At 74.5% G+C, this 25,141-nt stretch overlaps 1 protein-coding gene across 1 annotated transcript in view; it reads left to right on the forward strand.

Moving 5' to 3' along the window:
* The window catches only part of RERG (RAS like estrogen regulated growth inhibitor), a 163,265-nt gene extending 138,707 nt beyond the window's left edge, over positions 1-24,558 (forward strand). The window contains 3 exon segments of the mRNA XM_048501919.1: positions 245-305; positions 19,500-20,462; positions 20,904-24,558. Coding sequence (XP_048357876.1) covers positions 245-305; positions 19,500-19,977 — 539 coding nt within the window. The 3' untranslated portion in view covers positions 19,978-20,462; positions 20,904-24,558.
* Positions 24,559-25,141: the final 583 nt, after the last annotated feature.

Genomic DNA, 25,141 nt, shown 5'->3' on the forward strand with positions numbered 1-25,141 from the left:
CTAATGCGACATATACTGCAATGTTTATGCGATCTCCTCAACATGCGAGGTTGATTGTTTGAATTAGTCTAAATCTGACTTTAAATTATTTGAAGGGGGGGGAGATTTTAAGTTTTTACCCGATTTGGGGAAAAATGGCATTTCTTTAATGTGCGCCTCAATGAACAATTACACCTCTCTCAAGCGAATGGGCTGTTATCATCACACTTTCATCTGAATATATTTTTTCTTTTATTTCCAATAGCTCTCGTTGTGCGCTTCCTAACCAAGCGATTCATCTGGGAGTACGATCCGACGCTTGGTAAGTGGTATTTTATTGTCTGCAATCACGGAACGCTTCTGGGCATGTTAAAAAGACAATGGATAGCACTCAGTCGGTTTAGTCATAATCATTTTGGCATTTGAAACTACCATTCTCGTTGGTTACATAAACGAGCCTGGATATATGTCTTCAAAGAGCAAGAGAATGTGCAGAGCTTTGTCATGCTGGGTAAGTGTCTAGTGGGCCCAAAATTTAGCACTGAGAATCTTTGGCAATTTATCAAAACCTTTGCCTGGGAACATGCTCATTGCTAAAGGTTTACTTTCATGGGAGCCCAAATGCCAGTGTGGTGTAGTGGTGAGTCTTGCCAGACTTGGATCTGAGAGATTTGGGTTCGAGTTCCCACTCAGCCGTGGAAGCTCACTAGGTGACCTTGGGCCCGTCACACATTCTGAGCCTAGCCTACCTCTCAGGGTTGTTGTGGGGATAAAGTGGAGGAAAGGAGCATGATGCAAGACACTTTGAGTCCCCGTTAGGGAGAAAAACAGGGTATAAATGAAGTAAATTAATTAATTAATGTTCACCAAACTTTTCAGTGTCTTTTTTTAATTGTTTGTTTGGTTCCTGTATAGCCCACCTTTCTCCCAATAGGGAGCCAAGAGGGGTGTTTACATAGTTCAGGGGTTGGCAACCTTTACCACCCAAAGAGTCATTTGGACCCGTTTTCCATGGCCCGAAGATCTACCGAGCCGGAGAAGCGGCTCCACATGGAGCCACCTCCGGTTCGGCCACTCCACTCACCTTTCCTTCCAGCACTGCTCTGGAGGGACACGCCCACGCTACCCTCCGACCTCCAGGCCATGCGGAGCCGCAGTATAAAGCTGAAAGAGCCGCATGCGGCTCCGGAGCTGCGGGTTGCAGACCCCTGTTCTAGTAGTTAGTAAGGTTGCCAACTCCAGGTTGGGTAATTCTTGAAGATTCGGGTGGTGGAGCCTGAAGGGGGCAGGATTTGGGCGAGGGGGAACTCTCAACAGGCTAGAATGCCACAGAGTCCTCTGAAGCCGCCATTTTCTCTACAGCAGCGGTTCTCAACCTGTGGGTTGCGACCCCTTTGCGGGTCAAACGACCCTTTCACAGGGGTCATAGGGAAACACATATTTCATTTATTTATAATTAGAAATAAATATTTCACAATATATAATTACATATTGTTTTTGTGATTAATCACTATGCTTTAATTATGTTCAATTTGTAACAATGAAAATACATCCTGCATATCAGATATTTACATTATGATTCATAACAGTAGCAAAATTACAGTTATGAAGTAGCAACAAAAATAATTTTATGGTTGGGGGTCACCACAACATGAGGAACTGTATTAAAGGGTCGCGGCATTAGGAAGGTTGAGAACCACTGAGCTAGAGGAAGTGATCTCTGCAGTTTGGGAATCAGTTGTAATTCCAGAAAATCTCCAGGCCCCACCTGTAGGTCCGCAACCCTATTAGTTAGCCATCTTAGTGGTCCCTGATGGAGCAGAAAGGCAGGGGGAAAAAAATGTAAATCAAAATGTCAGTAAACAAAAGGGAAAGGGGACATTCTTCACCACAGCCTAAATGTTCACACATGCACACACATTTGGTTCAGCCGTACTCAACAGTTCATTTCTGGCTCTTACAGCTGTAAACTTGGATATGAAAATATGCGGGCAATCAGTCAGGTGAAATCTCAGGAGCACTGTAAGCTACTGAGCTGGATTTGCAGTAATAGGAAGCTTGGCTGCTGTTCACCACTCTTCTTGTTCACCAGAAAGAACAAAAGGAGAACAAAAGAAGAACAAAAGAAACGGAACAGTCGACTAAACAGCTGAGGGAAAAAGTAGCTTCATTTGCATCTTATAAAAACGGAAGACTTCGGGTTTGATTAGCATGGAATCTGAGTGGGCCTGCCTGGCATTTGGTTCCTTTTTTAAAGAGCAGGGTATGTGTAACCCCCATGCCCAGAATGGGTTGGCCCAGAATGGGTTGACCCAGGTGGGGGGGGGGGGGGGTGGGGGGGGGGGGGGGTGGGGGGGGGGGGGGGTGGGGGGGGGGGGGGGTGGGGGGGGGGGGGGGTGGGGGGGGGGGGGGGTGGGGGGGGGGGGGGGTGGGGGGGGGGGGGGGTGGGGGGGGGGGGGGGTGGGGGGGGGGGGGGGTGGGGGGGGGGGGGGGTGGGGGGGGGGGGGGGTGGGGGGGGGGGGGGGTGGGGGGGGGGGGGGGTGGGGGGGGGGGGGGGTGGGGGGGGGGGGGGGTGGGGGGGGGGGGGGGTGGGGGGGGGGGGGGGTGGGGGGGGGGGGGGGTGGGGGGGGGGGGGGGTGGGGGGGGGGGGGGGTGGGGGGGGGGGGGGGTGGGGGGGGGGGGGGGTGGGGGGGGGGGGGGGTGGGGGGGGGGGGGGGTGGGGGGGGGGGGGGGTGGGGGGGGGGGGGGGTGGGGGGGGGGGGGGGTGGGGGGGGGGGGGGGTGGGGGGGGGGGGGGGTGGGGGGGGGGGGGGGTGGGGGGGGGGGGGGGTGGGGGGGGGGGGGGGTGGGGGGGGGGGGGGGTGGGGGGGGGGGGGGGTGGGGGGGGGGGGGGGTGGGGGGGGGGGGGGGTGGGGGGGGGGGGGGGTGGGGGGGGGGGGGGGTGGGGGGGGGGGGGGGTGGGGGGGGGGGGGGGTGGGGGGGGGGGGGGGTGGGGGGGGGGGGGGGTGGGGGGGGGGGGGGGTGGGGGGGGGGGGGGGTGGGGGGGGGGGGGGGTGGGGGGGGGGGGGGGTGGGGGGGGGGGGGGGTGGGGGGGGGGGGGGGTGGGGGGGGGGGGGGGTGGGGGGGGGGGGGGGTGGGGGGGGGGGGGGGTGGGGGGGGGGGGGGGTGGGGGGGGGGGGGGGTGGGGGGGGGGGGGGGTGGGGGGGGGGGGGGGTGGGGGGGGGGGGGGGTGGGGGGGGGGGGGGGTGGGGGGGGGGGGGGGTGGGGGGGGGGGGGGGTGGGGGGGGGGGGGGGTGGGGGGGGGGGGGGGTGGGGGGGGGGGGGGGTGGGGGGGGGGGGGGGTGGGGGGGGGGGGGGGTGGGGGGGGGGGGGGGTGGGGGGGGGGGGGGGTGGGGGGGGGGGGGGGTGGGGGGGGGGGGGGGTGGGGGGGGGGGGGGGTGGGGGGGGGGGGGGGTGGGGGGGGGGGGGGGTGGGGGGGGGGGGGGGTGGGGGGGGGGGGGGGTGGGGGGGGGGGGGGGTGGGGGGGGGGGGGGGTGGGGGGGGGGGGGGGTGGGGGGGGGGGGGGGTGGGGGGGGGGGGGGGTGGGGGGGGGGGGGGGTGGGGGGGGGGGGGGGTGGGGGGGGGGGGGGGTGGGGGGGGGGGGGGGTGGGGGGGGGGGGGGGTGGGGGGGGGGGGGGGTGGGGGGGGGGGGGGGTGGGGGGGGGGGGGGGTGGGGGGGGGGGGGGGTGGGGGGGGGGGGGGGTGGGGGGGGGGGGGGGTGGGGGGGGGGGGGGGTGGGGGGGGGGGGGGGTGGGGGGGGGGGGGGGTGGGGGGGGGGGGGGGTGGGGGGGGGGGGGGGTGGGGGGGGGGGGGGGTGGGGGGGGGGGGGGGTGGGGGGGGGGGGGGGTGGGGGGGGGGGGGGGTGGGGGGGGGGGGGGGTGGGGGGGGGGGGGGGTGGGGGGGGGGGGGGGTGGGGGGGGGGGGGGGTGGGGGGGGGGGGGGGTGGGGGGGGGGGGGGGTGGGGGGGGGGGGGGGTGGGGGGGGGGGGGGGTGGGGGGGGGGGGGGGTGGGGGGGGGGGGGGGTGGGGGGGGGGGGGGGTGGGGGGGGGGGGGGGTGGGGGGGGGGGGGGGTGGGGGGGGGGGGGGGTGGGGGGGGGGGGGGGTGGGGGGGGGGGGGGGTGGGGGGGGGGGGGGGTGGGGGGGGGGGGGGGTGGGGGGGGGGGGGGGTGGGGGGGGGGGGGGGTGGGGGGGGGGGGGGGTGGGGGGGGGGGGGGGTGGGGGGGGGGGGGGGTGGGGGGGGGGGGGGGTGGGGGGGGGGGGGGGTGGGGGGGGGGGGGGGTGGGGGGGGGGGGGGGTGGGGGGGGGGGGGGGTGGGGGGGGGGGGGGGTGGGGGGGGGGGGGGGTGGGGGGGGGGGGGGGTGGGGGGGGGGGGGGGTGGGGGGGGGGGGGGGTGGGGGGGGGGGGGGGTGGGGGGGGGGGGGGGTGGGGGGGGGGGGGGGTGGGGGGGGGGGGGGGTGGGGGGGGGGGGGGGTGGGGGGGGGGGGGGGTGGGGGGGGGGGGGGGTGGGGGGGGGGGGGGGTGGGGGGGGGGGGGGGTGGGGGGGGGGGGGGGTGGGGGGGGGGGGGGGTGGGGGGGGGGGGGGGTGGGGGGGGGGGGGGGTGGGGGGGGGGGGGGGTGGGGGGGGGGGGGGGTGGGGGGGGGGGGGGGTGGGGGGGGGGGGGGGTGGGGGGGGGGGGGGGTGGGGGGGGGGGGGGGTGGGGGGGGGGGGGGGTGGGGGGGGGGGGGGGTGGGGGGGGGGGGGGGTGGGGGGGGGGGGGGGTGGGGGGGGGGGGGGGTGGGGGGGGGGGGGGGTGGGGGGGGGGGGGGGTGGGGGGGGGGGGGGGTGGGGGGGGGGGGGGGTGGGGGGGGGGGGGGGTGGGGGGGGGGGGGGGTGGGGGGGGGGGGGGGTGGGGGGGGGGGGGGGTGGGGGGGGGGGGGGGTGGGGGGGGGGGGGGGTGGGGGGGGGGGGGGGTGGGGGGGGGGGGGGGTGGGGGGGGGGGGGGGTGGGGGGGGGGGGGGGTGGGGGGGGGGGGGGGTGGGGGGGGGGGGGGGTGGGGGGGGGGGGGGGTGGGGGGGGGGGGGGGTGGGGGGGGGGGGGGGTGGGGGGGGGGGGGGGTGGGGGGGGGGGGGGGTGGGGGGGGGGGGGGGTGGGGGGGGGGGGGGGTGGGGGGGGGGGGGGGTGGGGGGGGGGGGGGGTGGGGGGGGGGGGGGGTGGGGGGGGGGGGGGGTGGGGGGGGGGGGGGGTGGGGGGGGGGGGGGGTGGGGGGGGGGGGGGGTGGGGGGGGGGGGGGGTGGGGGGGGGGGGGGGTGGGGGGGGGGGGGGGTGGGGGGGGGGGGGGGTGGGGGGGGGGGGGGGTGGGGGGGGGGGGGGGTGGGGGGGGGGGGGGGTGGGGGGGGGGGGGGGTGGGGGGGGGGGGGGGTGGGGGGGGGGGGGGGTGGGGGGGGGGGGGGGTGGGGGGGGGGGGGGGTGGGGGGGGGGGGGGGTGGGGGGGGGGGGGGGTGGGGGGGGGGGGGGGTGGGGGGGGGGGGGGGTGGGGGGGGGGGGGGGTGGGGGGGGGGGGGGGTGGGGGGGGGGGGGGGTGGGGGGGGGGGGGGGTGGGGGGGGGGGGGGGTGGGGGGGGGGGGGGGTGGGGGGGGGGGGGGGTGGGGGGGGGGGGGGGTGGGGGGGGGGGGGGGTGGGGGGGGGGGGGGGTGGGGGGGGGGGGGGGTGGGGGGGGGGGGGGGTGGGGGGGGGGGGGGGTGGGGGGGGGGGGGGGTGGGGGGGGGGGGGGGTGGGGGGGGGGGGGGGTGGGGGGGGGGGGGGGTGGGGGGGGGGGGGGGTGGGGGGGGGGGGGGGTGGGGGGGGGGGGGGGTGGGGGGGGGGGGGGGTGGGGGGGGGGGGGGGTGGGGGGGGGGGGGGGTGGGGGGGGGGGGGGGTGGGGGGGGGGGGGGGTGGGGGGGGGGGGGGGTGGGGGGGGGGGGGGGTGGGGGGGGGGGGGGGTGGGGGGGGGGGGGGGTGGGGGGGGGGGGGGGTGGGGGGGGGGGGGGGTGGGGGGGGGGGGGGGTGGGGGGGGGGGGGGGTGGGGGGGGGGGGGGGTGGGGGGGGGGGGGGGTGGGGGGGGGGGGGGGTGGGGGGGGGGGGGGGTGGGGGGGGGGGGGGGTGGGGGGGGGGGGGGGTGGGGGGGGGGGGGGGTGGGGGGGGGGGGGGGTGGGGGGGGGGGGGGGTGGGGGGGGGGGGGGGTGGGGGGGGGGGGGGGTGGGGGGGGGGGGGGGTGGGGGGGGGGGGGGGTGGGGGGGGGGGGGGGTGGGGGGGGGGGGGGGTGGGGGGGGGGGGGGGTGGGGGGGGGGGGGGGTGGGGGGGGGGGGGGGTGGGGGGGGGGGGGGGTGGGGGGGGGGGGGGGTGGGGGGGGGGGGGGGTGGGGGGGGGGGGGGGTGGGGGGGGGGGGGGGTGGGGGGGGGGGGGGGTGGGGGGGGGGGGGGGTGGGGGGGGGGGGGGGTGGGGGGGGGGGGGGGTGGGGGGGGGGGGGGGTGGGGGGGGGGGGGGGTGGGGGGGGGGGGGGGTGGGGGGGGGGGGGGGTGGGGGGGGGGGGGGGTGGGGGGGGGGGGGGGTGGGGGGGGGGGGGGGTGGGGGGGGGGGGGGGTGGGGGGGGGGGGGGGTGGGGGGGGGGGGGGGTGGGGGGGGGGGGGGGTGGGGGGGGGGGGGGGTGGGGGGGGGGGGGGGTGGGGGGGGGGGGGGGTGGGGGGGGGGGGGGGTGGGGGGGGGGGGGGGTGGGGGGGGGGGGGGGTGGGGGGGGGGGGGGGTGGGGGGGGGGGGGGGTGGGGGGGGGGGGGGGTGGGGGGGGGGGGGGGTGGGGGGGGGGGGGGGTGGGGGGGGGGGGGGGTGGGGGGGGGGGGGGGTGGGGGGGGGGGGGGGTGGGGGGGGGGGGGGGTGGGGGGGGGGGGGGGTGGGGGGGGGGGGGGGTGGGGGGGGGGGGGGGTGGGGGGGGGGGGGGGTGGGGGGGGGGGGGGGTGGGGGGGGGGGGGGGTGGGGGGGGGGGGGGGTGGGGGGGGGGGGGGGTGGGGGGGGGGGGGGGTGGGGGGGGGGGGGGGTGGGGGGGGGGGGGGGTGGGGGGGGGGGGGGGTGGGGGGGGGGGGGGGTGGGGGGGGGGGGGGGTGGGGGGGGGGGGGGGTGGGGGGGGGGGGGGGTGGGGGGGGGGGGGGGTGGGGGGGGGGGGGGGTGGGGGGGGGGGGGGGTGGGGGGGGGGGGGGGTGGGGGGGGGGGGGGGTGGGGGGGGGGGGGGGTGGGGGGGGGGGGGGGTGGGGGGGGGGGGGGGTGGGGGGGGGGGGGGGTGGGGGGGGGGGGGGGTGGGGGGGGGGGGGGGTGGGGGGGGGGGGGGGTGGGGGGGGGGGGGGGTGGGGGGGGGGGGGGGTGGGGGGGGGGGGGGGTGGGGGGGGGGGGGGGTGGGGGGGGGGGGGGGTGGGGGGGGGGGGGGGTGGGGGGGGGGGGGGGTGGGGGGGGGGGGGGGTGGGGGGGGGGGGGGGTGGGGGGGGGGGGGGGTGGGGGGGGGGGGGGGTGGGGGGGGGGGGGGGTGGGGGGGGGGGGGGGTGGGGGGGGGGGGGGGTGGGGGGGGGGGGGGGTGGGGGGGGGGGGGGGTGGGGGGGGGGGGGGGTGGGGGGGGGGGGGGGTGGGGGGGGGGGGGGGTGGGGGGGGGGGGGGGTGGGGGGGGGGGGGGGTGGGGGGGGGGGGGGGTGGGGGGGGGGGGGGGTGGGGGGGGGGGGGGGTGGGGGGGGGGGGGGGTGGGGGGGGGGGGGGGTGGGGGGGGGGGGGGGTGGGGGGGGGGGGGGGTGGGGGGGGGGGGGGGTGGGGGGGGGGGGGGGTGGGGGGGGGGGGGGGTGGGGGGGGGGGGGGGTGGGGGGGGGGGGGGGTGGGGGGGGGGGGGGGTGGGGGGGGGGGGGGGTGGGGGGGGGGGGGGGTGGGGGGGGGGGGGGGTGGGGGGGGGGGGGGGTGGGGGGGGGGGGGGGTGGGGGGGGGGGGGGGTGGGGGGGGGGGGGGGTGGGGGGGGGGGGGGGTGGGGGGGGGGGGGGGTGGGGGGGGGGGGGGGTGGGGGGGGGGGGGGGTGGGGGGGGGGGGGGGTGGGGGGGGGGGGGGGTGGGGGGGGGGGGGGGTGGGGGGGGGGGGGGGTGGGGGGGGGGGGGGGTGGGGGGGGGGGGGGGTGGGGGGGGGGGGGGGTGGGGGGGGGGGGGGGTGGGGGGGGGGGGGGGTGGGGGGGGGGGGGGGTGGGGGGGGGGGGGGGTGGGGGGGGGGGGGGGTGGGGGGGGGGGGGGGTGGGGGGGGGGGGGGGTGGGGGGGGGGGGGGGTGGGGGGGGGGGGGGGTGGGGGGGGGGGGGGGTGGGGGGGGGGGGGGGTGGGGGGGGGGGGGGGTGGGGGGGGGGGGGGGTGGGGGGGGGGGGGGGTGGGGGGGGGGGGGGGTGGGGGGGGGGGGGGGTGGGGGGGGGGGGGGGTGGGGGGGGGGGGGGGTGGGGGGGGGGGGGGGTGGGGGGGGGGGGGGGTGGGGGGGGGGGGGGGTGGGGGGGGGGGGGGGTGGGGGGGGGGGGGGGTGGGGGGGGGGGGGGGTGGGGGGGGGGGGGGGTGGGGGGGGGGGGGGGTGGGGGGGGGGGGGGGTGGGGGGGGGGGGGGGTGGGGGGGGGGGGGGGTGGGGGGGGGGGGGGGTGGGGGGGGGGGGGGGTGGGGGGGGGGGGGGGTGGGGGGGGGGGGGGGTGGGGGGGGGGGGGGGTGGGGGGGGGGGGGGGTGGGGGGGGGGGGGGGTGGGGGGGGGGGGGGGTGGGGGGGGGGGGGGGTGGGGGGGGGGGGGGGTGGGGGGGGGGGGGGGTGGGGGGGGGGGGGGGTGGGGGGGGGGGGGGGTGGGGGGGGGGGGGGGTGGGGGGGGGGGGGGGTGGGGGGGGGGGGGGGTGGGGGGGGGGGGGGGTGGGGGGGGGGGGGGGTGGGGGGGGGGGGGGGTGGGGGGGGGGGGGGGTGGGGGGGGGGGGGGGTGGGGGGGGGGGGGGGTGGGGGGGGGGGGGGGTGGGGGGGGGGGGGGGTGGGGGGGGGGGGGGGTGGGGGGGGGGGGGGGTGGGGGGGGGGGGGGGTGGGGGGGGGGGGGGGTGGGGGGGGGGGGGGGTGGGGGGGGGGGGGGGTGGGGGGGGGGGGGGGTGGGGGGGGGGGGGGGTGGGGGGGGGGGGGGGTGGGGGGGGGGGGGGGTGGGGGGGGGGGGGGGTGGGGGGGGGGGGGGGTGGGGGGGGGGGGGGGTGGGGGGGGGGGGGGGTGGGGGGGGGGGGGGGTGGGGGGGGGGGGGGGTGGGGGGGGGGGGGGGTGGGGGGGGGGGGGGGTGGGGGGGGGGGGGGGTGGGGGGGGGGGGGGGTGGGGGGGGGGGGGGGTGGGGGGGGGGGGGGGTGGGGGGGGGGGGGGGTGGGGGGGGGGGGGGGTGGGGGGGGGGGGGGGTGGGGGGGGGGGGGGGTGGGGGGGGGGGGGGGTGGGGGGGGGGGGGGGTGGGGGGGGGGGGGGGTGGGGGGGGGGGGGGGTGGGGGGGGGGGGGGGTGGGGGGGGGGGGGGGTGGGGGGGGGGGGGGGTGGGGGGGGGGGGGGGTGGGGGGGGGGGGGGGTGGGGGGGGGGGGGGGTGGGGGGGGGGGGGGGTGGGGGGGGGGGGGGGTGGGGGGGGGGGGGGGTGGGGGGGGGGGGGGGTGGGGGGGGGGGGGGGTGGGGGGGGGGGGGGGTGGGGGGGGGGGGGGGTGGGGGGGGGGGGGGGTGGGGGGGGGGGGGGGTGGGGGGGGGGGGGGGTGGGGGGGGGGGGGGGTGGGGGGGGGGGGGGGTGGGGGGGGGGGGGGGTGGGGGGGGGGGGGGGTGGGGGGGGGGGGGGGTGGGGGGGGGGGGGGGTGGGGGGGGGGGGGGGTGGGGGGGGGGGGGGGTGGGGGGGGGGGGGGGTGGGGGGGGGGGGGGGTGGGGGGGGGGGGGGGTGGGGGGGGGGGGGGGTGGGGGGGGGGGGGGGTGGGGGGGGGGGGGGGTGGGGGGGGGGGGGGGTGGGGGGGGGGGGGGGTGGGGGGGGGGGGGGGTGGGGGGGGGGGGGGGTGGGGGGGGGGGGGGGTGGGGGGGGGGGGGGGTGGGGGGGGGGGGGGGTGGGGGGGGGGGGGGGTGGGGGGGGGGGGGGGTGGGGGGGGGGGGGGGTGGGGGGGGGGGGGGGTGGGGGGGGGGGGGGGTGGGGGGGGGGGGGGGTGGGGGGGGGGGGGGGTGGGGGGGGGGGGGGGTGGGGGGGGGGGGGGGTGGGGGGGGGGGGGGGTGGGGGGGGGGGGGGGTGGGGGGGGGGGGGGGTGGGGGGGGGGGGGGGTGGGGGGGGGGGGGGGTGGGGGGGGGGGGGGGTGGGGGGGGGGGGGGGTGGGGGGGGGGGGGGGTGGGGGGGGGGGGGGGTGGGGGGGGGGGGGGGTGGGGGGGGGGGGGGGTGGGGGGGGGGGGGGGTGGGGGGGGGGGGGGGTGGGGGGGGGGGGGGGTGGGGGGGGGGGGGGGTGGGGGGGGGGGGGGGTGGGGGGGGGGGGGGGTGGGGGGGGGGGGGGGTGGGGGGGGGGGGGGGTGGGGGGGGGGGGGGGTGGGGGGGGGGGGGGGTGGGGGGGGGGGGGGGTGGGGGGGGGGGGGGGTGGGGGGGGGGGGGGGTGGGGGGGGGGGGGGGTGGGGGGGGGGGGGGGTGGGGGGGGGGGGGGGTGGGGGGGGGGGGGGGTGGGGGGGGGGGGGGGTGGGGGGGGGGGGGGGTGGGGGGGGGGGGGGGTGGGGGGGGGGGGGGGTGGGGGGGGGGGGGGGTGGGGGGGGGGGGGGGTGGGGGGGGGGGGGGGTGGGGGGGGGGGGGGGTGGGGGGGGGGGGGGGTGGGGGGGGGGGGGGGTGGGGGGGGGGGGGGGTGGGGGGGGGGGGGGGTGGGGGGGGGGGGGGGTGGGGGGGGGGGGGGGTGGGGGGGGGGGGGGGTGGGGGGGGGGGGGGGTGGGGGGGGGGGGGGGTGGGGGGGGGGGGGGGTGGGGGGGGGGGGGGGTGGGGGGGGGGGGGGGTGGGGGGGGGGGGGGGTGGGGGGGGGGGGGGGTGGGGGGGGGGGGGGGTGGGGGGGGGGGGGGGTGGGGGGGGGGGGGGGTGGGGGGGGGGGGGGGTGGGGGGGGGGGGGGGTGGGGGGGGGGGGGGGTGGGGGGGGGGGGGGGTGGGGGGGGGGGGGGGTGGGGGGGGGGGGGGGTGGGGGGGGGGGGGGGTGGGGGGGGGGGGGGGTGGGGGGGGGGGGGGGTGGGGGGGGGGGGGGGTGGGGGGGGGGGGGGGTGGGGGGGGGGGGGGGTGGGGGGGGGGGGGGGTGGGGGGGGGGGGGGGTGGGGGGGGGGGGGGGTGGGGGGGGGGGGGGGTGGGGGGGGGGGGGGGTGGGGGGGGGGGGGGGTGGGGGGGGGGGGGGGTGGGGGGGGGGGGGGGTGGGGGGGGGGGGGGGTGGGGGGGGGGGGGGGTGGGGGGGGGGGGGGGTGGGGGGGGGGGGGGGTGGGGGGGGGGGGGGGTGGGGGGGGGGGGGGGTGGGGGGGGGGGGGGGTGGGGGGGGGGGGGGGTGGGGGGGGGGGGGGGTGGGGGGGGGGGGGGGTGGGGGGGGGGGGGGGTGGGGGGGGGGGGGGGTGGGGGGGGGGGGGGGTGGGGGGGGGGGGGGGTGGGGGGGGGGGGGGGTGGGGGGGGGGGGGGGTGGGGGGGGGGGGGGGTGGGGGGGGGGGGGGGTGGGGGGGGGGGGGGGTGGGGGGGGGGGGGGGTGGGGGGGGGGGGGGGTGGGGGGGGGGGGGGGTGGGGGGGGGGGGGGGTGGGGGGGGGGGGGGGTGGGGGGGGGGGGGGGTGGGGGGGGGGGGGGGTGGGGGGGGGGGGGGGTGGGGGGGGGGGGGGGTGGGGGGGGGGGGGGGTGGGGGGGGGGGGGGGTGGGGGGGGGGGGGGGTGGGGGGGGGGGGGGGTGGGGGGGGGGGGGGGTGGGGGGGGGGGGGGGTGGGGGGGGGGGGGGGTGGGGGGGGGGGGGGGTGGGGGGGGGGGGGGGTGGGGGGGGGGGGGGGTGGGGGGGGGGGGGGGTGGGGGGGGGGGGGGGTGGGGGGGGGGGGGGGTGGGGGGGGGGGGGGGTGGGGGGGGGGGGGGGTGGGGGGGGGGGGGGGTGGGGGGGGGGGGGGGTGGGGGGGGGGGGGGGTGGGGGGGGGGGGGGGTGGGGGGGGGGGGGGGTGGGGGGGGGGGGGGGTGGGGGGGGGGGGGGGTGGGGGGGGGGGGGGGTGGGGGGGGGGGGGGGTGGGGGGGGGGGGGGGTGGGGGGGGGGGGGGGTGGGGGGGGGGGGGGGTGGGGGGGGGGGGGGGTGGGGGGGGGGGGGGGTGGGGGGGGGGGGGGGTGGGGGGGGGGGGGGGTGGGGGGGGGGGGGGGTGGGGGGGGGGGGGGGTGGGGGGGGGGGGGGGTGGGGGGGGGGGGGGGTGGGGGGGGGGGGGGGTGGGGGGGGGGGGGGGTGGGGGGGGGGGGGGGTGGGGGGGGGGGGGGGTGGGGGGGGGGGGGGGTGGGGGGGGGGGGGGGTGGGGGGGGGGGGGGGTGGGGGGGGGGGGGGGTGGGGGGGGGGGGGGGTGGGGGGGGGGGGGGGTGGGGGGGGGGGGGGGTGGGGGGGGGGGGGGGTGGGGGGGGGGGGGGGTGGGGGGGGGGGGGGGTGGGGGGGGGGGGGGGTGGGGGGGGGGGGGGGTGGGGGGGGGGGGGGGTGGGGGGGGGGGGGGGTGGGGGGGGGGGGGGGTGGGGGGGGGGGGGGGTGGGGGGGGGGGGGGGTGGGGGGGGGGGGGGGTGGGGGGGGGGGGGGGTGGGGGGGGGGGGGGGTGGGGGGGGGGGGGGGTGGGGGGGGGGGGGGGTGGGGGGGGGGGGGGGTGGGGGGGGGGGGGGGTGGGGGGGGGGGGGGGTGGGGGGGGGGGGGGGTGGGGGGGGGGGGGGGTGGGGGGGGGGGGGGGTGGGGGGGGGGGGGGGTGGGGGGGGGGGGGGGTGGGGGGGGGGGGGGGTGGGGGGGGGGGGGGGTGGGGGGGGGGGGGGGTGGGGGGGGGGGGGGGTGGGGGGGGGGGGGGGTGGGGGGGGGGGGGGGTGGGGGGGGGGGGGGGTGGGGGGGGGGGGGGGTGGGGGGGGGGGGGGGTGGGGGGGGGGGGGGGTGGGGGGGGGGGGGGGTGGGGGGGGGGGGGGGTGGGGGGGGGGGGGGGTGGGGGGGGGGGGGGGTGGGGGGGGGGGGGGGTGGGGGGGGGGGGGGGTGGGGGGGGGGGGGGGTGGGGGGGGGGGGGGGTGGGGGGGGGGGGGGGTGGGGGGGGGGGGGGGTGGGGGGGGGGGGGGGTGGGGGGGGGGGGGGGTGGGGGGGGGGGGGGGTGGGGGGGGGGGGGGGTGGGGGGGGGGGGGGGTGGGGGGGGGGGGGGGTGGGGGGGGGGGGGGGTGGGGGGGGGGGGGGGTGGGGGGGGGGGGGGGTGGGGGGGGGGGGGGGTGGGGGGGGGGGGGGGTGGGGGGGGGGGGGGGTGGGGGGGGGGGGGGGTGGGGGGGGGGGGGGGTGGGGGGGGGGGGGGGTGGGGGGGGGGGGGGGTGGGGGGGGGGGGGGGTGGGGGGGGGGGGGGGTGGGGGGGGGGGGGGGTGGGGGGGGGGGGGGGTGGGGGGGGGGGGGGGTGGGGGGGGGGGGGGGTGGGGGGGGGGGGGGGTGGGGGGGGGGGGGGGTGGGGGGGGGGGGGGGTGGGGGGGGGGGGGGGTGGGGGGGGGGGGGGGTGGGGGGGGGGGGGGGTGGGGGGGGGGGGGGGTGGGGGGGGGGGGGGGTGGGGGGGGGGGGGGGTGGGGGGGGGGGGGGGTGGGGGGGGGGGGGGGTGGGGGGGGGGGGGGGTGGGGGGGGGGGGGGGTGGGGGGGGGGGGGGGTGGGGGGGGGGGGGGGTGGGGGGGGGGGGGGGTGGGGGGGGGGGGGGGTGGGGGGGGGGGGGGGTGGGGGGGGGGGGGGGTGGGGGGGGGGGGGGGTGGGGGGGGGGGGGGGTGGGGGGGGGGGGGGGTGGGGGGGGGGGGGGGTGGGGGGGGGGGGGGGTGGGGGGGGGGGGGGGTGGGGGGGGGGGGGGGTGGGGGGGGGGGGGGGTGGGGGGGGGGGGGGGTGGGGGGGGGGGGGGGTGGGGGGGGGGGGGGGTGGGGGGGGGGGGGGGTGGGGGGGGGGGGGGGTGGGGGGGGGGGGGGGTGGGGGGGGGGGGGGGTGGGGGGGGGGGGGGGTGGGGGGGGGGGGGGGTGGGGGGGGGGGGGGGTGGGGGGGGGGGGGGGTGGGGGGGGGGGGGGGTGGGGGGGGGGGGGGGTGGGGGGGGGGGGGGGTGGGGGGGGGGGGGGGTGGGGGGGGGGGGGGGTGGGGGGGGGGGGGGGTGGGGGGGGGGGGGGGTGGGGGGGGGGGGGGGTGGGGGGGGGGGGGGGTGGGGGGGGGGGGGGGTGGGGGGGGGGGGGGGTGGGGGGGGGGGGGGGTGGGGGGGGGGGGGGGTGGGGGGGGGGGGGGGTGGGGGGGGGGGGGGGTGGGGGGGGGGGGGGGTGGGGGGGGGGGGGGGTGGGGGGGGGGGGGGGTGGGGGGGGGGGGGGGTGGGGGGGGGGGGGGGTGGGGGGGGGGGGGGGTGGGGGGGGGGGGGGGTGGGGGGGGGGGGGGGTGGGGGGGGGGGGGGGTGGGGGGGGGGGGGGGTGGGGGGGGGGGGGGGTGGGGGGGGGGGGGGGTGGGGGGGGGGGGGGGTGGGGGGGGGGGGGGGTGGGGGGGGGGGGGGGTGGGGGGGGGGGGGGGTGGGGGGGGGGGGGGGTGGGGGGGGGGGGGGGTGGGGGGGGGGGGGGGTGGGGGGGGGGGGGGGTGGGGGGGGGGGGGGGTGGGGGGGGGGGGGGGTGGGGGGGGGGGGGGGTGGGGGGGGGGGGGGGTGGGGGGGGGGGGGGGTGGGGGGGGGGGGGGGTGGGGGGGGGGGGGGGTGGGGGGGGGGGGGGGTGGGGGGGGGGGGGGGTGGGGGGGGGGGGGGGTGGGGGGGGGGGGGGGTGGGGGGGGGGGGGGGTGGGGGGGGGGGGGGGTGGGGGGGGGGGGGGGTGGGGGGGGGGGGGGGTGGGGGGGGGGGGGGGTGGGGGGGGGGGGGGGTGGGGGGGGGGGGGGGTGGGGGGGGGGGGGGGTGGGGGGGGGGGGGGGTGGGGGGGGGGGGGGGTGGGGGGGGGGGGGGGTGGGGGGGGGGGGGGGTGGGGGGGGGGGGGGGTGGGGGGGGGGGGGGGTGGGGGGGGGGGGGGGTGGGGGGGGGGGGGGGTGGGGGGGGGGGGGGGTGGGGGGGGGGGGGGGTGGGGGGGGGGGGGGGTGGGGGGGGGGGGGGGTGGGGGGGGGGGGGGGTGGGGGGGGGGGGGGGTGGGGGGGGGGGGGGGTGGGGGGGGGGGGGGGTGGGGGGGGGGGGGGGTGGGGGGGGGGGGGGGTGGGGGGGGGGGGGGGTGGGGGGGGGGGGGGGTGGGGGGGGGGGGGGGTGGGGGGGGGGGGGGGTGGGGGGGGGGGGGGGTGGGGGGGGGGGGGGGTGGGGGGGGGGGGGGGTGGGGGGGGGGGGGGGTGGGGGGGGGGGGGGGTGGGGGGGGGGGGGGGTGGGGGGGGGGGGGGGTGGGGGGGGGGGGGGGTGGGGGGGGGGGGGGGTGGGGGGGGGGGGGGGTGGGGGGGGGGGGGGGTGGGGGGGGGGGGGGGTGGGGGGGGGGGGGGGTGGGGGGGGGGGGGGGTGGGGGGGGGGGGGGGTGGGGGGGGGGGGGGGTGGGGGGGGGGGGGGGTGGGGGGGGGGGGGGGTGGGGGGGGGGGGGGGTGGGGGGGGGGGGGGGTGGGGGGGGGGGGGGGTGGGGGGGGGGGGGGGTGGGGGGGGGGGGGGGTGGGGGGGGGGGGGGGTGGGGGGGGGGGGGGGTGGGGGGGGGGGGGGGTGGGGGGGGGGGGGGGTGGGGGGGGGGGGGGGTGGGGGGGGGGGGGGGTGGGGGGGGGGGGGGGTGGGGGGGGGGGGGGGTGGGGGGGGGGGGGGGTGGGGGGGGGGGGGGGTGGGGGGGGGGGGGGGTGGGGGGGGGGGGGGGTGGGGGGGGGGGGGGGTGGGGGGGGGGGGGGGTGGGGGGGGGGGGGGGTGGGGGGGGGGGGGGGTGGGGGGGGGGGGGGGTGGGGGGGGGGGGGGGTGGGGGGGGGGGGGGGTGGGGGGGGGGGGGGGTGGGGGGGGGGGGGGGTGGGGGGGGGGGGGGGTGGGGGGGGGGGGGGGTGGGGGGGGGGGGGGGTGGGGGGGGGGGGGGGTGGGGGGGGGGGGGGGTGGGGGGGGGGGGGGGTGGGGGGGGGGGGGGGTGGGGGGGGGGGGGGGTGGGGGGGGGGGGGGGTGGGGGGGGGGGGGGGTGGGGGGGGGGGGGGGTGGGGGGGGGGGGGGGTGGGGGGGGGGGGGGGTGGGGGGGGGGGGGGGTGGGGGGGGGGGGGGGTGGGGGGGGGGGGGGGTGGGGGGGGGGGGGGGTGGGGGGGGGGGGGGGTGGGGGGGGGGGGGGGTGGGGGGGGGGGGGGGTGGGGGGGGGGGGGGGTGGGGGGGGGGGGGGGTGGGGGGGGGGGGGGGTGGGGGGGGGGGGGGGTGGGGGGGGGGGGGGGTGGGGGGGGGGGGGGGTGGGGGGGGGGGGGGGTGGGGGGGGGGGGGGGTGGGGGGGGGGGGGGGTGGGGGGGGGGGGGGGTGGGGGGGGGGGGGGGTGGGGGGGGGGGGGGGTGGGGGGGGGGGGGGGTGGGGGGGGGGGGGGGTGGGGGGGGGGGGGGGTGGGGGGGGGGGGGGGTGGGGGGGGGGGGGGGTGGGGGGGGGGGGGGGTGGGGGGGGGGGGGGGTGGGGGGGGGGGGGGGTGGGGGGGGGGGGGGGTGGGGGGGGGGGGGGGTGGGGGGGGGGGGGGGTGGGGGGGGGGGGGGGTGGGGGGGGGGGGGGGTGGGGGGGGGGGGGGGTGGGGGGGGGGGGGGGTGGGGGGGGGGGGGGGTGGGGGGGGGGGGGGGTGGGGGGGGGGGGGGGTGGGGGGGGGGGGGGGTGGGGGGGGGGGGGGGTGGGGGGGGGGGGGGGTGGGGGGGGGGGGGGGTGGGGGGGGGGGGGGGTGGGGGGGGGGGGGGGTGGGGGGGGGGGGGGGTGGGGGGGGGGGGGGGTGGGGGGGGGGGGGGGTGGGGGGGGGGGGGGGTGGGGGGGGGGGGGGGTGGCTGGGGGGGGCGGGGTGCGGGGGTGGGTGGGGGGGGGTGGGGGGGGGGGGGCGGGCGGGGGGGGGGGGTGGGGGGGGGGGGGGGGGGGGGGGGGGGGGGGTGGGGGGGGGGGGGGGTGGGGGGGGGGGGGGGTGGGGGGGGGGGGGGGTGGGGGGCCGACCCCTGGAGGTCGGAGGGCAGCGTGGGCGGGGCTTCGACGGCCAGCAGGCCGACGACGGGGACAAGGTGAGTCGGACGGGGAGGGGGGAAGAGGCGGCTCCATGCGGAGCCGCCTGCCGTCTGCTGGCCTCTCCAGAGGCCGTCCGCATGCTTGCATGCGAATGGCCTCCGCCTCCACGCCGGCAGAATTCTTGCCGGCATGGAGGCGCCTGGGGGGCCGTGCAGAAACGGCCAGAATTATAATTTTTCCCAAGAGCTGGAACATCTGTTAAACCCAGGGAAGATCAGCAGAAGGACTCTGCTGGACCTATTCATTCCAAGCAGGGGGCCTCTCGAGAAATCGATGAGTAAACAAGTTCCAGAAGGGTAGCCCATGCTAGACTTTTGAGGAAAAAAACTGTAAAATGGATCCTGAGGTGCCTTCAAAGATTAACATATTTGTGATGGGAACACACGGCCAGGGAACAGTTGCTGTATCATCAGAAAAATGATCTTTCGAGGGCCCAACTGAAATGATAAAGATTATAGATCTCTCTCAGTTCTATGAAAAATAAATTTCACCTACAGCTGCGAGTCAGACTGGGGATGTACAGAAAGGGAAGAGGGCATGGAAGCTTTCAGCTTCTTCAATTACAACAATCATAAATTGTCTTTCCTCATATATTTATTCATATTTTAAAGGAAAAGGATATCTTTTACATATTGAAGATTTTTGTCATGTACACATAGCTTCAAAAATTATGCAGCGGGGCAAAAAAATGAAGAAAAAATCATGAGGGATCAATTGTTCATTGTATCCTAAACATTGCCGAGAACACATATAGATGTATGTATGTTTAGCCACTATGAAAATGAAAGAGTATGTTCTGATTACTTTTTCACCTAATATAAAATAAGGAATTGCCCAGATAAGCATGAAGAAAGGACACACATATACAAAAAAAACCTCACAAGTTACCACTTAGAAAATGCTGAGATTTCACTTCTCATATCTGTTTTCAAACCAAAGCAAACCATACATAAACCTCATTTACATCATTCCCACACAAAAAAATTTGCCTATTTAAATGTTTGAATTGCATTGATAAGAAAACTCATTTGGAACTATTGAAACAATACAGAGGGGCCCTCTGGTTTTCAGAAATTAACATGGAAAAAGGGAATGGAATTATTTTAATTATTCTACGGTATTATCTGCATGAGTTGTTCACAACGTATCTTGCTGCCAAATGCTACTTTTTGTCTTTTAATTCCTCACATTTTTCCTCCATTTGGTTCTGGAAATGTTTTCCTTTCATTTTTCCTCCACTGTTTTCCCAAGCAGTTTTAAAGTTATTTTGTGACTCAGCTTCCCTTGATCGTGCAATCATGTTGAAATGGTCTTTATTTCACAGTCCCACCTAACACTGGGCTATAGACGCTTGTGAATCACCACGAGGTGTGATTGCTGCGGGGGATGGGGAAGAGCGAGGCCAGTGATGCCCCCCCCCCCATTAAAGGAGGGGCGGAAGGGAGAAGGAACCATGCCAGAGAAGGGCTAGTGTCACCGGAGGAAAGGAGGGGCGAGCGAGACTTTAAAGCGGCTTCCCCTCCTTTGTCCCGGGCCATGTGCTCGTCGGCTTACAATTTGCCCACCAACCTCTCCCTAAACTTTTTATGTTAATGCATGCTTATTTTGTCATAGCCCTGATGATTGGCGGTTTGGTGCATGGGTATGGCTCTGGAAGGGAAGGGGGCTAGGGAGCTACGTCTTCCCCTTGAAAACGGCAACAGCGGCAAGAGGCGACCGCCCCTGCCGAACTGGGCCGAAGGGGAACATCTCTGGCCAGGAGCGTCCGCCCGGCAGAGCTCCGCAATGGAACGAAGCTCGGGACGAGGCATCCACCCTGCAGAGCTTGCACGTCACCCGTATGACCAGACCCATGCTTAGCCTGCTCAATAAAAATGGCTATGGCCAATTTATTACCCCAGCAATTGAGTAGTGTGTATTATTAGTAAAGGAACTTGCACAAAAAGAGATCCACCCTTGGACAGCAATGACATTTGCTCACAAAAGAAGGAGGAACAGTTGTTCTGTGCTGCTTTGTTTTGTTAGCACCTGGGCCCCGGAGAGCTTCCTCCTACTTCTATGGGTCATAAGTAGTATCCAAAGCATGACACTACTAAATCAAAATAAAAACCCCTGCAGGCCAGAACAAACTTCTGACATCTCTTTATGTCTGTTCACCACAAACACGCTTCCGTCATTTCTGTTTCCAAACAGGAAGATGCCATTCAGAGAGAAGGACACGTGCGGTGGGGCGAAGGCTTCGTGCTGGTTTATGACATCACCGACCGGGGGAGCTTTGAAGAAGTCCTTCCACTTAAGAACTTGCTGGACGAAGTTAAAAAACCCAAGAATGTTACTTTGATCCTAGTCGGGAACAAAGCAGATCTGGACCACTCCAGGCAGGTCAGCACCGAAGAAGGGGAAAAGCTGGCCACCGAACTTGCTTGCGCCTTCTACGAATGTTCGGCGTGTACGGGCGGAGGCAACATCATGGAAGCCTTTTATGAGCTTTGCCGGGAAGTGCGGCGTCGCAAGATGGTTCAGGGCAAGACCCGGAGACGGAGTTCCACCACTCACGTCAAGCAAGCGATTAACAAGATGCTCACCAAAATCAGCAGCTAAACTATTTTTTCCCTCAAAATATTATTGTAAAGCAGGTTAATCTTGGGCAGAGAGAGATTTTAAGGGTAGGTGGGAGTCAGTCAACAAGGTAGTTAACGCTTTGTGCTTGTTTAACTATCCCATGTTCTTCCTCCGTAGGTTAGGAGAAGCGAAGCAAGCTCCTACGCTCATCCCTCCAGTCTACCTTTTAAAATCCATTCACACTGGGGCTGCCAGTTGGGAAATTCCTGTGGTTTTGGGTTTGGGGCAGGGTGGGGCCTCAGAGGGGGCTGATGCTGTGGAGTCCACCTTCCAAAGTAGACATTTTCCCCGGGGGAGCTGACCTCTGTTACCTGGAAATCAGTTGTAATCCTGGGAGATATCCAGGCTCCACCTGGAAATTGGCATCTGTAATTCACAGGAAAGATGAGCAGCTGGGAATGCATCGAATAGTGTCAGAGTGGGGGTTGATCTCCATCTCAACCTGTCTACTGCTGTAGTTCTAGGTCAGGGGTAGGGAACCTTTAACACTCAAAGAGCCATTTGGACCCGTTTTCCAAGGGAAAAGAAAACACTTGGAGCCGCAAATAATTTTTGACATTTAAAATAAAGATAACACTGTATATATTGGGTTTTTTTACCTTTTACTCCGCTCATTCTGAGAAGCGCATGGATGCACCCGTCCTGCTGCCTGCAGGGTGGGCAAGGATGGGGCCAGCAGCTCGGCCTTGCCGGCCGCCGGGAAAGCGCCCGCCCCGCTCGAACAAGGCGGGCGAGAGGGGAAACCTGCGGCGCTGCCCAGCCGGCCGCGGGCAATTGGTGTGCCTGCCCTGCTGCCTGCAGGGCAGGCAAGGATGAAGCCGGCGGCTCGGCTTGTGGAGCCGGAGTGCAAGGGCAGAAGAGCCGCATGCGGCTCTCGAGCCGCAGGTTCCCTACCCCTGTACTAGGTAAATAAATCCTGTTCCACACTGGGTGAGAACAGATGACCTTTTGATACTAGTCAGCCTACTGTAGAGATTGCAAATGCCTTAACAGTCCAGGTGCTCGGGAGCAACAGCCGCAGAAGGCCATTGCTTTCACATCCTGCATGTGAGCTCCCAAAGGCACCTGGTGGGCCACTGCAAGTAGCAGAGAGCTGGACTAGATGGACTCTGGTCTGATCCAGCTGGCTAGTTCTTATGTAGTGTACATAGGGTCTTTGGGGCAGTCATCTGTAACCTCTGGCTGAATGGTAAGAAGACTTTTACTCACCCATTCATAACCAATCAGAAATCCAAGAACAAAAGGGAATGGTTAAATTCTCCTCCATGATTTGTAGGACATTACAAGAGACCGGTTAAACCAACTGGCTCCATGTTTGAAATGGTAAATTACCACTTGATAAATGCTAATCTGTGGCCTGGTCTATACATTCAGCAGGTGGTCACATTTTGAGGTGGTAGAGCGACCAGCACCACTTTAGAAGAGAGTGGGGGGGGGGGGTCACATGATTAGCTCTCCCCTCATTTAAGAATTCCCCGCAGATTAAACATTTGTATGTCAGGGTGGAAGGTTGCATCATAGCCTTTTGCTTGTTCGGCTGGTATTTTCCCCACAATGAGTTCTGGGCCCAAGGCCTCTCAACCCCCAGAAAACGTAGCAGATATTATTCTGATTTCACCTAACTTTGTTCTGCTTCTGACGACCTTCCAGATTCCCCCCCCCCCCCCGCCCCAGTTCTGCTACAGGCTTCCCCCAAACTGCTTTGTTTTAGACTTTGCTGAAGGATCATTTGGGGAAAGCGTGGATGAGAAACTCGGTTTCTACAGCTTTCCATCTATATCTGGTGCCACATCGAACATCTTTCCCCTCACACCTGCCGTTTCTATTGAGAGCCAGTACGGTATAGTCGTCAAGAGTGTTGGACTAGTATGTGGAAGACCCAGGTTCAATCCTCCACTCAGCCACGGAAGCTTGTGGTCAGGCACACACTTTCAGCCTAACCTACTTCACAGGGTTGTTGTGAGCATAAAATGGAGAAGCGAATGTAAGCCACTTTGGGTCTCCATTGGCAGGATATACATAAAGTTTAATAAAATGGCACCTCGCCCTCTGGAGGTGGATGAAGGAATGGCGAGCAGAAGGCAAAGGAACAGAAAGAACAAAAATGGTTGTTTATTATATAAATTGATTATGTACACATATATAAAGAAAAAAATGAATATAATATATGAGAGGCATCATTTTGTACTTTTGCCTCCCCCCTCTTTAAAAAAAAACCCAGGAGAGTCTGGAGGGCAGAAATTTCACTTCTACTAAAACCCGGAAGTGATGTCGTCAATTCTGTAGGATTTCAGTGGCAAAATTCTAGATCATTGGTAACATCACTTCTGGGTTGGAAGTGCATCAATTACCCCCTCCCCCCATTTTTCTCCTGACGCTTATTTCAGCATTGTTGAGATACAGGTGTTTCTTCAGGAATTTGCCCTCTGAAAACAGGGATCCTTACAATAAATGCATTTTTAAAAAAACAGGTCTTGGTCAGTCAGTCTTCAGTGCACAAATGGGACATAGATCCCAATTTTATGCATTTGTGCTCAAAAGTAAGGCCCATCTGCAGGGCTACCACCAACTCTGATTTTTTTTAAAAAAAATATTTGGGCAAGGCTAGGAAGAAGGAACTTTGTGGTCAGGGAGTATCCTAAAGAAGGCCCACAATTATTTCTGCCAATCTTGGGAGCAGAGCCAAGGTGCGTATCCACACTGATGGTCCTGTTTTTCAACCTATAGCTCTAGAGCTAAATGTGGATTGGTACAGAATCAAGTGTGGGCTTTTGTAAAAAAAAAATGAATGCTTTATGTTAAGATATACGGGAGAAGTAATGGGGATGCTAGAATGTAAAAGAATTTACTCGAAGCCCTGACCGGGCTGGCCCAGGCTAGCCTGATCTCTTCTGATCTCAGAAGTTAAGTGTGTTGGCCTTGGTTAGGAATTGAATGGGAGATCACCAAGGAATACTAGGATTGCTAGACAGAGGGAGGCAGTGGCAAACCACCTCTGTTAGACTCGCCTTGAAAACCCTACCGGATTGCCATAAGTCGGCTGCAACTTGATGGCACTTTACACCCACACATACACACACTCAGAGGACTATATTGGAACTACAAGGGTTTCTTAACGTTACTTTACAGAAAGAATGATAAGAGGATTAACCATAGAGTTTGGGCTGAATGCTAGAGTGTTTCCAGCAATGGGCTGACTGACATCATTTCCAGTCAGCATTCCAGGACGCTGACAGCTGTCCCTCCCATCTCCCATTGGAGGCGGGAGATTCTCCATCCCCAGCAGGAACCTGGCAAGCCTAACGAACAGTAATAAGACTGCACATTGTAACGTAAATGGATCTTCTTACGTCAAGCTGTTTCGTGAGGTCTTGCTGTGAACGTTGGTGTGGTTTGGCTCTTTAATTGGAAAAAGCTTTAATTGTAAAAAGGTTCCCGTCTTATATGATGAACAGCTAAAATGTAGAGAAAATGGCCACTTTAGGGGGTAGATTATATGGCATTATGATACCCCAATGAAGTCCCTCCCCAGACCCATGGCCCCCAGGCTCCACCCCCAAGATTCCATCACTTTCTCAACCCAGGGTTTGCAACCATAATTCACAACTTCAATTACTTTGATTCAAACAGGATAGGGTGTGGTACAGCTTTTGTCCTCATTGGTTAAGGAAGAGCCGATTTCGAATCCTTGCCCATCTTCAAAGGTTAGCCCTTGATGAATCTCTCTCTCTCCTCTCTTATTCTAACCTACCTCACAGGATTGTTGTGAGGATGAATGAAGTCGGAAGTTGTAACGCTACTTGTACACTGAGAACTGTCGTCAAACCAATCTGTGTGTAAACTGCTTTGTAAATCGCAGTCCGGGAACAGATGTCAAATGCCGAGCAACAGCCTCTTTGCCGTGCCAGATATGTAGGGACTCTGTTTTGGAATATGTCTCCATGCTCAAATCTCCCTGTGCATAGAAATCTAGAATATCAGGGAGAATGCTTCTCAGCTAGCTTTTTTAATATACATGCTAGCATTGTAAATAACGATGGCATGAGGGATTATTTTTTCAAACGAAAACACCCCCCCGGGCTTATCTGAAGTGGCACAGAGTGTACCACCTGCCACCGTGCTCTTTGTCTGACTTCATTCTCAGCGAAGAAAATCATTTTTTCAGTGAACTGGCAGTGTTTGAATCACGCAAGGCAACCAAAAAGAAAATGACTTCGACCTCTATTATCTACATTTTGTTCTAGAAATTACTACTTTCAATTCTCATTTATCTTTTCTTTTATTGTTTCCCTTGGAGGGTGGGAATTGTCTTTGGCAGACCGCCGTCGCACTTCTTTGCACTGGCGAGGGAAAAGGTCCAAGGGAGTCCTACCGAATGGGTATGATGGGGCTTTTTTAAAAAAAAATGGCTCAAGCTATTTATGTATCTTTAACAAAGAAATCGTGTTTATAAAATATAGAGGCTTTTAACTGAACAATACTCCTCAGCGGTTTGGCATAGCTGACTTTATTTTCCTTGAAAATGTAAATCTATATAATAAAACTGTCCTTTTAAAAGTGCCGGACTCTTGGTTGCTGTTTCCACTTTTTGGAGCTGAGCAGTGAGGGCCTCAGTGCTGTTGTGGTACGTCGGGACAAAGGCCAAACACCTCAAAATAGCCCAGGGCACTCATTAGCCCTACTGGAGGGGCTGCACATGTACTGAATAATGTATGTTCGGTCTTCCAATTGGGAAAAAAGCACCCACTCCCCATCTTCACTGTCCAAATCTGGCCCCATGGCACTAAAAGCAGTGGCGTAGGAGGTGAAGAGCTCGTGTATCTAATCTGGAGGAACCGGGTTTGATTCCCAGCTCTGCCGCCTGAGCTGTGGAGGCTTCTCTGGGGAATTCAGATTAGCCTGTGCACTCCCACACGTGCCAGCTGAGTGACCTTAGGCTAGTCACAGCTTCTCGGAGCTCTCTCAGCCCCACCTACCTCACGGGGTGTTTGTTGTGAGGGGGGAAGGGCAAGGAGATTGTCAGCCCCTTTGAGTCTCCTGCAGGAGAGAAAGGGGGGATATAAATCCAAACTCTTCTTCTTCTCCTAAAAAGTAAGTTTTCTGCACTGCCGTCTTGCTGTGGGGAACACAAACTGAGGCTGGA

This window comes from Sphaerodactylus townsendi, linkage group LG06 (genome assembly GCF_021028975.2).
Source record: "Sphaerodactylus townsendi isolate TG3544 linkage group LG06, MPM_Stown_v2.3, whole genome shotgun sequence".
Classification (NCBI taxonomy): domain Eukaryota; kingdom Metazoa; phylum Chordata; class Lepidosauria; order Squamata; family Sphaerodactylidae; genus Sphaerodactylus; species Sphaerodactylus townsendi.